Here is a 13,054-nt window from a genome sequence, read left to right as displayed (position 1 = left end):
CATACAGGGGCCAGTGCTTTGTAGCGGTAGTGGCCAACACGTCGCATGAATGCCACAGTGTAGACACGTTTGGACAGGAGGGCCTTGCTCCCAGCCGACACTTGTCTGCCTCATGCAGCTGTCCACACCCCAAAATCAGAAGGCTAGAGGCAAAAGCCACACATAAAAGTGCGGGAGCTATGTACTGCAACACACACTACAGTGTCCTAGATAATACTTCCATACTCAAGTTGTGACCCTTTTGCCAAAGAGATTGGCTGCTACTGCCCTACAGGGTATATAGCATCATTGATAACCTGGCCCCCGTGCCATATATACATCAAACAATCCAGCAATTCTCTTCATGACTTGCCAAACATTTTTATTATGTTCTAGGGTTGATTCCAGTGTTAATTCAGATATTGCACAATGAAAAACCACTCAGGAATGACTGCTGTCTATGATTTCTCCTTTAACAAAAAGGGTAGGTTTAAAACAAGTTAGTTTAAATCCACATTCTAAAACAACATCAACAGTAAGAGAAGAGTTAAACTGTTTCATCCTGCTTGTATTAAAATAGGGGGGGGGAGAGACAAAGCCAAAAGCTGGCTGCAGGATTCGTTCTTAAATAAACTTTAAAATTTATATATTTACAAGCTATCACATACAAACACATAATCCTAAAAAGAAACATGGGTTAATATCAAAGATGAAGCCCCAGGCCCTTTCCCATATTTTGACTTGGAACATCTTCCAATATTTCCCATCAAAGGAAGCAATCCTAACTCCACTGGAGCCAGAAGGTTAATATCCCCACCGGTTAAAACAGAGTTAGGATTTCATCCACTTAAAAATGTTTTGAGTATCAAACATCGTAAGATCTACCCTGTAGACAATATTTTATACTAACACTACTGTGTTAGCAACCCGCAACTTTTAAATGAATAGACAATACAGCAACTACTTTTAAAAAAAACATACACCCAAAGGAAAAAAAATCATGACATGAGTTCCTGAATTATCTGATGACTTCTTAAATTGTTTCTTTTTAAAAGGAGATAATTGTGCTGTCAGCTCTTTGGAACAAGATGTCATGCCACCGTAGAATCAATCCGCTGGTGGCAGCCTTTTGACAGATGTGATGTATGTATTTTTCAAGTTGATGGTGGCAGGTGTTGGCATTTGATGTGGAAGACGGTTCTATTCCCCCCACCCCACGAATATCCCTATAGCCTACCATCAAGGATCCAATGTAAGCATATTCCTAGCTTTAAAATGCCTCTGCGAGTTGCCTCAAGCGGCTCAGCTGCTGCAAACCACACCAAGATGCACTGGAGATGAAGCTGAAGCATGGAATGTAAGGGCTGCTTACGCTCTTCTTTTCACTAAATTACCCCTTTACGCACTTTATGGCAGTGCTATGGAAGCTGCCTCCCAATGGAGTTCATCCCACGGTATTACTATAGGATAAAGACCCACCTCCATGTGGATGGGGCGGACAGGACAAGTCTTCTCTCAGACAGTCGGCATGTAGCCCTTTTAAAAACTGTACACCAGTCCTGTGCAAGAGACCAATCAAAATTGGCTCTACAGGCAACATTTAGAAGGCAGGCAAGGTCAACATTTTCTTCAGCTATAGAGCCACCCTTATACTATCTGAGGGCAACTTCGGTTCAGCTGCCTGCGACTCTAGGCATTCCATGAACAGAGTCCTCCCCTCCGAGCATTTCTCTCCCCCCAAAAATCAGGTATGCATCGTAAAGCACCTGATTGTGGCAACCACAGTTTGAGGGGAGCTGGGATTAAGGAGGTGTTGGGATTAAGCTTTCCTCTCTGCACCCGGGGCTGTTTATTGACTGTTGGGCTCTTTTATGCCCAATTTGGGAAAAACATACAGGTACTTTCATCAAAATCTGCACGGTTGCCCGAAGGGAAAAAACAGTGGCCTCCCAGTTCAGGAACATGGTGTGAAGAAGGAGGACACTTGCTGTGCAACCTTGGTGTAGTGTAGTAGTTAGAGTGTCAGACTGGAAAGGTAAGAAAGGTAGGGGTATAAATGAAACAAACAAAATGATGTAAAAAAAGCAGTCACACCCTTCTAAATTCATTGACTTCTAAATTCATTGACTTCTGGACTCAGATGGGTGCAACTCTGCTTAGGATTGCATTGTTAAAATTGAATCTCCCTTCATGGTTCTGATGGGAATGAGGCCCCTGAACACATGATGGTTAGAGAGAGAAAACAGCTGGGATGTCCCATTCACAGACTTCCCAGAGTTTCATAAAGCCGAGGCCTATGTGAGTGGGCTTTTTAAACCTCACACAGTTATCAACAGAAGCTATGCACCAGTTTCTCCTATCTTACTGACTTCAGCTGGATCCATCCAAAATGGCAGCGGTCTAGTCTGCCCTCGAGTTCTTTGCCACTCCCATTTCAGCTGACAACGGTTTTCCTTTGTTCACTTGTTCGTCACTCCGTCTTCACTGAAGTTACTATTCATCATTAACAGTTATAAATTGACACAGTTATTTTTTTAAAAAATCCTTCATAGTTCCCCCAACACTATACAGCATGTGAAATATGCTACAAACAGTTTTGTCTATAGTTTTTTTTTTATAAGATAATTATGACATAGAGGGGAAAAAATTCAAGAGAAATCCAGTAGCAGTTAAGGACGATTTCTTTTCTGCCCAGGATTCTTAATGCTCTCCCAACAACTTCCTTCTTTTCCAAATATGGGACCCTTACAGATTTCAAAGCATGGGCCAGAGTTTTAGTCATCGGTGCCATTCAATGGAGTTACTCTAGATTTATAGGGTTACATTTCAGATTTAAGGCACCCTTTGGGGGAAAGACTTCCAGACAATAAAAAGCCCCCTTTTTAAGTCTCAGTACAACGAGCCGTCCGTACTTAGAAGCGTGAACGGAGATGCAAGTTTCTTTTTCGCTGTAGAACTCCCAGATACAACGGAAGGGAGACAGAGCGTGCTGGCCGCTTTCTTCCTATTTTTCGTCCCCCAGCTCAGAAAGGATAGCTTCGGAGTCACTTTTTTGGTCGTGTCTATTTTATCTTCTTCCATGGCCAAGCAGATCAAAGAGTAGGTTTTCTGCATTCCCGCAGAGTATGTTGCGCTTTTGTTAAGCTGCAGTGGAAAGGGGTGGGGGTGGGGGGGATACAGCACATTAAAAAAATTCAGTCATCCATGATGGGTCACAAAATTCAGGAGACAACAAAAGGCCACACAGTGTGAACTATTTTCCAGAGACAGACTTCACTGTTTTTTTCATGTTAATTATATTCTCTATTGAAAAAAAAAGCATGCCAGTCTAGACCTCCAAGAATTTTGCTTATTAGCAGAGAACTCTCATCAGAAACACACTTTGGCATTGGCAACCGTCCAGAACTCCAAGCTTCTGAAAAGGGTTCCCCGATCCTTCTTAAAATCCCTAAACAAGTGGTTAGAATGGTTACCTGCTTGCATCTTAAGACTTAACGTGGCTTCTGTAAAAGGAAATTCCTGCTTCAATTTTTTTAAAATCTTCCAAGGTATTCTGAGTGAGTCATACAGCAGGGTGTGACTCAAAAAACAACAGGCAGCAATTTAAAAAATGCCTTTGAGTGCCATCTGATCCAATTTGGGCCCTCCCACATTCCTCTCAAAAATGAAATTTAAAGAGACAGGAGTCATCCTAATACAGATCTCCAATGCCCCACAAAATGTCAAGCCCTATGTACAAGGATTACTGGTATAATGTGAAGTGCTTTGAACACTTAATAACAACATTCAATTTATATACCGCCCTTCAGGACAACTTAACGCCCACTCAGAGCAGTTTACAAAGTATGTCATTATTATCCCCACAGCAACAATCACCCTGTGAGGTGGGTGGGGCTGAGAGAGCTCTGAGAGCTGTGACTGAGCCAAGGTCACCCAGCTGGCTTCAAGCGGAGGAGTGGGGAATCAAATCCGGCTCTCCGGATTAGAGTCCTGATGCTCTTAACCACTACACCAAACCGGCTCTCTTTGAAACGCTATATAAATGTTACATGTTATATCCAAATACTGTACAGGTCTGAAGTGAACTGTCCTGCTACTTACCATAGACGCTGCTGAATCTTGGCAACTGATAACTTGGATCTCCATATCCTGCCCTCTCAGGTTTTTGAACTTTTCCAAGATTTCAGTCACTCCCAGCCATTTGCAATCCACGCCTCCAATGGAAACCAGACAGTCTCCCTCTTTCAAACCAGCCGACTGTAATACAATTGGGGCACGTTTAGGTATCAGCTGGGGGACTGTGGAGATATCCCCTTCCCATATGCTTGCATGACAATCAACGTAGCACAAAACTCCACCTATGTAAGAATGGCTGAACACTGCTTATATTCCAGTAATTTTAAGTGTGAAGGACCACTCCAATCAAAAGTTTAAAATTATATTTGGGGATCATCACTGCTCCCCAATATTAGAGCTTCCAAGGATTTAAGTTCAGCCTCAACTTCTGGTTCCTAGTGCTAGAGTGCCAAGACAGCCTCCTTTTTAGTATGACATTAACAATTTTAATGTTTATTTTAAACTTTATAATATATTTATTATATTTTATATTTCAGCAATTCAATGTGTTCCCCATTTCTCTGGGAATGCTCTAACTGTATATTGATGATTCTTAATGGTCAGTGACCGTAAATGAAATAAACGAAACGAACTGCCAACACTGGTGGCTATTACTTACAGGCCTGCTGGACAGAAGAATGGAGTTTTCCATCTCCATGTCTGTACTCACTTCCTATGTCTAGTCTTGCAAGGTGGCCTTCAGTTTGGTCTCCTGCAGCAAGCACATCCTCCACCCCCACCCCTGGATTACAGACTGCCAGGGTTTTGAGTGCTTCCTCACTTCTCTCTTTTGAATTACACTCATCTGCTCTCAACATTCTGTACTCTTGAAGCATGCACATTTCTCTTCAGATCAGAGAATGGGCTTGCGTGAGGGCAGTCTTTTTCTTCTGGTTAAACTATGGTCATACTTTATTGCATTACTGGGAAGTGTCTGCACACACACACACTCTCACTCTCTCTCTCTCTCTCCCCTCCCTGTAGCTGTCTTTTCACTGGACCAAAAAGTCCCAGATTTTCCTTATAGGAAATCATCTTCATTTCCCTCCCCTGTACTTTTTCCACCTCTGCAATATCCTTTATGAAGTCAACGAAATGTAGCCTACCATCTTCATCACAGATGCTTTGAAGTAAGAATTTTAACCAACGGCAAAAAGGGATTTTCCAACATTGATTATATTTCAAATGCATCCTGTCGAAAATGAGTTTAATACTGGAGTCTGAACATTTCACTGAAGTTAGCATTTTAGCCTCCAGACAAATACAGCTAAGCTACACGACACAGCTGTGGAAAACTAGAGAGCAGAATTCAACTTACTGCTGCAGGACAACCTGGATCGAGACAGTAGACATGTACTGGTGGGCCTCCTTTCACAGTGAATCCCAGACTGCCAGCTTCACAGGAGAAATTTACCGTGCGAGGAGCAGTCCACCTCTGCTTTGCCGAAAACACTGTCAGCGGGCCCTGAAAGTTAAACAGGAATATGAAAATTATACACCAAGTAGTTACAAAAATCTCTTACAAACGTCCTATGCTCATGCACTGCCCTGAAATTTCTTTGCAATTTTATGGAAGCCAATTATTATATGACAATCCTCTTAGGTCTGATAAAGGTGTCACAAACTGTGATCTCTGAACTATGATTAAGATTCTGGGAAACCCTTCAGGTGCACGAGCTCCCACCATCCCTCCTCCTCTGCTTTCACACTTTAAATTCCTCCCTCCCCCGTCTTCCCTACAGCATCACATCCACACAGCGTTTAATGATGAGCTTTAAATCAGCACCTGAAATCAAGGTGTGAAGCAATTTCAAACTCCAATGTAAAACTAACCATGGTTAAGATGCAGGCATGTTAACCACGGCTACCGTGGAAAAGGGGATGGAAAGTTAACTCAAATGTAAGAAGGAGGAGAGGATTGGCATGCCTAATCTTTTAACCATGGTCAAGAGATTGGGAGAAAGACAAAAGCGAACAATGTATGTTAATGGAATTAACAGATTTTTGCTAAGTCCACTGACTCCCCCACTCATGCTGTTTCTGGAAGTCCCTATCCATTACTCAGAAGAAAGATCCTAGGGGTTATTTTGGGCTGCAGCAGGAGGGAAACAATGGAAGTCCCATTCCAGTGACAGAAATCCCTTCCTTGGGCCACAATTTATTAAGGGACCCAAACCTACATATGCACCAGGCCCTTCGCCAGGACCCAACAGTGGAAAATCTTTTTAATTTGGATTTCTACCCCTCTTCATCCATAAGGCTCAGGACAGACTGCACATTCGCATTTATCATTAGACTACAAACAAATGTAAGCCTGAAGGACTGCCTGCTCCCATATTGTCCAGCCCACAAATCAGAGACAGGACTTTTTCAGCAGCAGCAGCACTTACGGAACGCCCTTTCCCATGAGGTTTACCAGGCACCTGTGCAGCTCTCTTTTAGGTGCTAGGCCAAAATGTTTCCGCTTTTAATTAAGGGGCCTTTTAACACCATTTACTGTGTTTTTACTGTGAAACTGGTTTTTTAAGTTGCTGAACGGTCTCTGTTTTTATGCCATAGCTAGGCCTACAATGCTGGATTTTAATCAATAATTTTTACTCTTTGTGTTTTATTATGTTTTAATTTTCTAAGTCACCTCAGGCAGGTTCCTTGGAGAAGCTGCACAGAAATTTGCAACATAAATAAATAAAGCCGATGATTTTGACAGTCCGTGTTGGCTGAGATCCAAGCCAGGCCTGCCCAAACGATGCAGAGCTCTAACTTGTGAGAAGGGCTTCCCTCTTGCTGCTAATGATGCATGCCTCTAACACAGTCTTGATTTTTATCAGACTACAAAAGAGATAGTAAGCCATTATTAGTCGCAAGCAATGAATGCGCATTATTTGTGTGTGTCCGTGGGACCTCCTTAATGAGACAGTAACACTCCAAGGAAACATCCATTTCATTCAGACGTGTGGTTAATTTTCCCTCTGATGCAAGGAATTCAGTCTCATTCACTGCAGAGAAAGAAATGCACACGAGCAAATCTTAACAGGAAGCATAACTTCCTACCTACCAGCTTCTCAAAGAAGTCTTTGACTTTCACCTTGGAGAACTGGGGAGGAATCATTTCGATTTTATGGTCTGTCTTAGCTGTAAGGAAAAACAATCCAAAAATGAACATGCAGTAGCTCAAAGCATCATTACAGTTTTCCTGACTTTCCCCCGAGCAGTTCAGAGCAGGACCCAGGGTTCTCCCTTCCTGTGGCTCATCCTCACAACCATCCTGTTGGGTAAGTTAGGCTGAGAGAGAGTGACCGGCCAACAGCGATCCAGTGAACACCACAGCCAAGTCTAACTCTGAACACGAGTTTCCTCTGTCCAACACTCTACACCACTCTATTCCAAGGGTCCACTCGTTGCATATTTTTTCCCCTTTTTAATCCTACACAGAGATTTTCTTCCTGAAATCTGAGAACCCAAGGCAGATATGTACACAACGTTTTGGGCAACTGAGCTAGAAAATCCAAACACGTGTCCCAGGGGGTCCACAAATAGTGTCTAGGTTTGGAAAGAACCATTCTTTCCCATTAGCAAGCTGTAAAATCCAATCCCTCTACCACATTATCAGTAAGAATAAGGTAATTCTTACGAGTAATTGGCCCTTACAATAATCGTGTTAAAAATTCAGTTTGAGAGGAGGAAGTAACGCTTTTCCAGGAATTTGGACTCATTATTACTACAGCGTCATTTGGCCCTGGAGGATTTGCTTACCAGGATGAAAAAAATACATGCTTGCTGCTGGTGTGTCGGCAAGTCCTTTTGGGAGAGGCGGTTTGTGCTCCCACGTCTCACTACTTTACCCTGCTCAACTACAGGGTCAGCCCTGGACCAAGATGTGATTTGAACCAGGAAGTTCATCATCGTGTTTTCTGTGCAGCCTGCGCATGCGCAGTTCCCCTATGTGTCTGCACAGAAGAACACTCGATGAACCACAGTTACAGGTAAGGGCAACCCTGTTTTCATCGCGGTGTCTTCTGTGCAGCCCCACATGGGAACTGCACATGCGAAGGCCAGCCTGCGCATGCACAGTTCCCGTATGTGTCTGCACAGAAGAATACTCGATGAACCACAGTTACAGGTAAGAGCAACCCTGTTTTCCCAGCCTGCAGCTGATTCTTTCCAGTGCAGTGCTAAGCACAGTCACACCCTTAAGCCCTCCAAGAAGATAGTTTCAAGCAGATAGCTGTGTCGGTCTGCAGTAAAAGAACAAGATTAGAGCCCAGTAGCCTCTTAAAGACTAACAAGATTTATAGGGTATAAGCTTTCAAGAGCCAAAGCTCCATTTGTTATCTGGCAAAGGGAGCTCTGAATCTCAAAAGCTGATACCCTGGAAATCTTGTCAGTCTTACCCCTAAGCCCACTGGACTTTGGTGGATTTGGAAAAGCACGTCTCCGCTCAGGGCTCCCCTGTTAGCCGCTCTGGTTTAAAATCTCCCTTGTGCATAAAAAGGCATTCACTTCAGAGGCATCTTGGTCTGCAGAGTACTTACGAAGGATATCAGGAGCCTGAAACAAAGCCAAGAATTCATCTTCCCGCTCTTGCTGCGAATATTTGAGACAGGAACGTTTGTGGGCGACCGACAGGATCTCCTGGAGTATATCTATATTCCGAAGCTTTTTACATAAGCCGCAAACCCGCAAGGCTTCTTCATGAGAAACAATGGCTCTCTGCAAGTGGGCTTTTGCTGGAGAAGTAAAGAGACAGCCTCATCAAAGGGATTCTCCCCTCCTTATCTTTCTGCCCCTCCCGTACCATTACATAAAATATCAACAGAGATGGGCCTCCTTGCATCAGATATTTTCATTTCCCGGGAAGAACAGCTGAATACTCAAGTGCCACAATTTTTGTAACTTCACCTTCCTAGGTTACGTTTCAAGGATCTCATGCAAGCACACGGATTACTCCACTAAGTATTGAATAAATGTTCTTTTCATGTAAAAGCCTGACATTCTTTCTGCAGCCCAGCAGAGGTGAATCTTGTCCACCCAAACTTTACCAGCTGTGCAAGAGGAAAGACCCGTTTCGGTTTGTGGAACTGAGCAACACACAAGACCGCGTACATGTGCACAGCATACCCAAACTATGTTCAAGGAAGTCCAATCAGTTTGGTGTGATATTTGGGTTAACAAGCTGCATGCTGTTGGACAGCGAACTAGAAGCAGAAACCTTACGAAGTGAATTTGCAAACCATGTTTTATGCTCTGGACAGTTGAGAGTCTCACCACACGAGACAAAATACACTCGAATTACACAGATAATTCGAGTGTATTTTGTAATTCGAGTGTAATTCAAGCGTATTTTGTCTCGTGTGGTTTGACCCGAAGTCATTTTAGACTTCATGATCTTCCAGGGGTCTGCCTTTTCATGATAATATGTACTTCAAACATGAAACTATATATTGCTTTTGGGGATCCCTCCCCTGCTGAGCCCATGTGCCAGCCCTGGACTGTCACTCCAAAGCCCAAGCACACAACTGGCTTTAAACCATAGTTTACTTGGAAGCTCACACCATGGTTTGGATTCTGAACAACAGTTAGCGCAAACAATTGTTTAATAACAATGCATGAGTTTATCCAAGACACAGATGCTTGTCCTTACCCAGCTGGCTGCGCTGAGCTCTGTCCCTCAAAAGGGTTAAAGGGGTCAACCCTTCCGGCATGTGGTCGTAGAGCTGGGAGAAAGCTTTTTCTTGCTGGTCTTCATCGTCATTCTGACCCACTGGGAGGTGCCAATAGATGCAAAGGAAAGAGCACATAAAGACTGGCTTATTTTTGTTTCCAGCTGCAGGAGATTCTTTCAGTTCCTCTAAGGGGAAGGTGTGACTTGAAAAGCTTCCAAACAATCTCCAGATTGGATTACTATGGGGGCATTTTTCTGATTGTTCGGAAGCCTGTTTTACAGTCAGAAGCCTGCCTACCATCTCTTGTTCACCCAAAGGCCACTTTATTCAATGTGTCAAATATACCTTTCCTCTTTAAAGCAGCTGGCGCATACTTGTTCATCACAGCATAACAAGTCGATGGGTGCGTGTGTGCGTGCTCGCATGCTAGATTCAAACTGCAATATTATTATGTTGCCCCCCCCAAAGCATTTAATAAATAACCAAGAAAGATCTTTGCTCCTAGGACTTCATAATCTAAAATGGGCCTGGGAGGGAGAAAAGGAAAACTCCCCCTTCCTATAAGCTCTAATAGGAAAGCATAGATAAAAACATGCACACCATACTCCTCTTATGCTGGACAGAGTGATTGACAGCCACACTACAAGAGATGAATTACAGGTGAAGGGACTCGCAACTTTAGCCAGGAAGGGAAGGCTTTGTCAATTTCCCCTCTCTACAGAGCAAGGGAGATCCCTGCTTAGAAGGTTTATTTCCTCTTCACCTCTTAGAAGAGGAAGTGAAACTGACAGAGCCTTCCAGAGGCAAAGAGGAAATTAACAAACCCTCTGAGCAGTGATCTCCCTGGCTCTGTAGAGAGGGGAAATTGACAAAGCCTTCTGATCTCTTTTTAAACTCATCTTCCCGGCTAACATTGCGACTCCTCCCATTTAAATCATCTTTTTACTACGAAGATGCTCTGGAGCTGATTTAGGTTGGTTAGTTGTGCTGCTATGTTTATGTTTATATGTATTTTAAATTGTGTAGTAATTTGGGATGTTTTTATGGTTGCTAATTTATAATAATCATTTTATATATTTTAACTGTACTTGTCTGTGATCCGCCCTGAGCCTGCTTGAAATGTTGGGAGGGTGGAATATAAATTGAAAATAAATAAATGTGCTCCTCCGTGTATAATTCATCTCTTGTAGCTTGGCTCTCAAACTCTTCTTGACCAGTATAAATTGGTGGGTGATTCATTGCCGTCTGTAGCAAATGCCTTAGCAATAACCCTATAATGTAAGCAGCATGTTTGTCTATAATACCTGCCTCCTGGGGTCTATACACACCCAGCTTCATTCTTCACATTTCTTTCAAAGGCAGCATAATTAAGCTAGTCCAAAATGCCCCTAACAGCCATCCAGTTGGCCCAGAGGGCAAATGGAGGAAGTTATTCCAAAGATGTGCACAGATGGTTCTTTTGAGAGGGAATGAGGGACTCCGCATAACCCATTGATTATGAGTGTACAGACATTTTCCTTCTAATTCCTTTTTTAAAAAAAACTTCTTTCTTAGCACTGACATGGGGACTGGAGTTTGCCAATTAAACTCAAGATTTCCTCCAGCCAACATCTGCCTTGCCATTTGAGTAACTGTTGCAGGCACCTGATTGGACAGTACCCATAACAACATTAATAATGAGACAATTTTTCAAACATAGTTTCACTAATTTGAGGGATTTCAAAAATGAGAGGGTCCCCACTTTTTAAAAAACAGACCCAGCAATATTTCACAGATTTTTTAAAAAGGCTTTTGTTACTCACACAGCATCACATTTAGGTGCCATTAAACAAACCTAGCTTGTTGCCACACCTTGCTCTTCTCCCACTCCTTCTTGCTCAGAGTGCCAGTTAGAAACAAACTGCAGTTGCTAGGATGTACACATTTAGGCACCTGGGTAAGACAGAGTTAGTTTTCTTCCCATAAATCATGGGTAACTAGAGCTCATTCTTAACCTGCATTCTCTACACAAGTTAGGAATTACATGTGTGTGAACCCAGAAATCAGGGGGATTCATGCACATCTAGGCTCAAAGCTGATTAAAAGTGGCACCTGAATGCAGCCAGCTATATACTGCTCTGCCCTTTCTGTGCAAAATGTTAATTTATTCTGCACTGACATAACCAAAGGGAATGTTGTTTTATTGAAAGATATAGTAGGAAAATGCATGCTAAAAGCAGTCATATACTATATTATACTTTGCAGATCCACTGTTCAAGTATTTCCAAAGACTCGGATAAAGGGTCTGACTCCACAGGATCTGCAATTTTAGCAAACGCACTCACGGTCTTTTAAAAAACCATCCACGCTAACAATTTATCAGACAGCAGACAGACGATTCCTGATAAATAGGGATGGCTGATGTATATGAAAAAAAGTATTTTATAAGAGGAGTGCTTCTCCATATTTGCACTCACACAGGCCGTTTAAAAAAACATTTGGAGAGGAGGGGGGAGTTAAAGGAACAGAGAGTCTTCTTCCCAAAACATGACAAGCCCGCCTCCAAGTAAGTCCCCTCCATAGAACAGAGTCACCTGTACACAGCTGGAGCCTCAAGAGCTCCTAAGTGACCACTTGTGGTTCTCTTGTCACTCCAGTAGTTGGGAATAAAATCACTTTGGACAGGAATGTGAAATACATAAATATGAACTCCTTCTTACATTGGTGGTCACTCAGAACCGTGGCAATGAAGTAATGAGCCAAAGCTCTGAAGTGGTCCGACTTGACCTGGGCCAGTTTCGACCAAGAGTAAGGGATGTTCTCCTTGACCGGCGCTTGATTCATCGCAGTGTTAACGAGCATATATATTTCTCCAACCTAAATCAGAGAACAAGATTCAAGTTCGAGCAAGTTTCCGTGTCATCAAGTGCTCTGTTATGCATGGGTAACAACAACTGGAATCTATTTCTCTTCCGCCTACCCTTCCTTGTTTTGTTGAGCACCCACATGAAGAGTTCTGTTGAACTCAGAAGCTTGCTCACTACTTTGTGATGCTTTAATTGGTCCTAGTAAATGGATTATCCTACTGTTACTTTTGAAGCATTTAAAAGATGTTAACAAGATGTGCGCATTGAGGAAAGCAGAGAGTGTAAGCTGTAAAGAGTAATTATCATCATTTAACCATTTCAAGGCTTTAAAGTACTTCTCATGGCTTGGATTCCCCCTAAAATTTCCATCTGCGGAAGTGCAATTTCCTTACCTTTCACATTCACTCTGCAGCTCAAAACATGCTCTCCTGGGGGACGGAGGACATGCCC

The 13,054-nt window shown here is 42.8% G+C and overlaps 1 protein-coding gene across 1 annotated transcript in view; it reads right to left on the bottom strand.

Moving 5' to 3' along the window:
• Positions 1 to 344: 344 nt before the first annotated feature.
• RHPN2 (rhophilin Rho GTPase binding protein 2) overlaps positions 345 to 13,054 on the bottom strand; it is a 47,321-nt gene continuing 34,611 nt past the window's right edge. Inside the window, exons 9-15 of the mRNA XM_055000313.1 lie at positions 12,458 to 12,614; positions 9,737 to 9,856; positions 8,628 to 8,822; positions 7,151 to 7,227; positions 5,414 to 5,560; positions 4,081 to 4,236; positions 345 to 3,123 (exon numbers count right to left, since the gene is read on the bottom strand). Coding sequence (XP_054856288.1) covers positions 2,869 to 3,123; positions 4,081 to 4,236; positions 5,414 to 5,560; positions 7,151 to 7,227; positions 8,628 to 8,822; positions 9,737 to 9,856; positions 12,458 to 12,614 — 1,107 coding nt within the window. The 3' untranslated portion in view covers positions 345 to 2,868. The remainder of the gene's footprint in view (positions 3,124 to 4,080; positions 4,237 to 5,413; positions 5,561 to 7,150; positions 7,228 to 8,627; positions 8,823 to 9,736; positions 9,857 to 12,457; positions 12,615 to 13,054) is intronic.

Source organism: Eublepharis macularius, chromosome 16 (assembly GCF_028583425.1).
Source record: "Eublepharis macularius isolate TG4126 chromosome 16, MPM_Emac_v1.0, whole genome shotgun sequence".
NCBI classification, from domain to species: Eukaryota; Metazoa; Chordata; class Lepidosauria; order Squamata; family Eublepharidae; genus Eublepharis; species Eublepharis macularius.
This window is presented reverse-complemented; position numbering and strand designations above follow the sequence as displayed.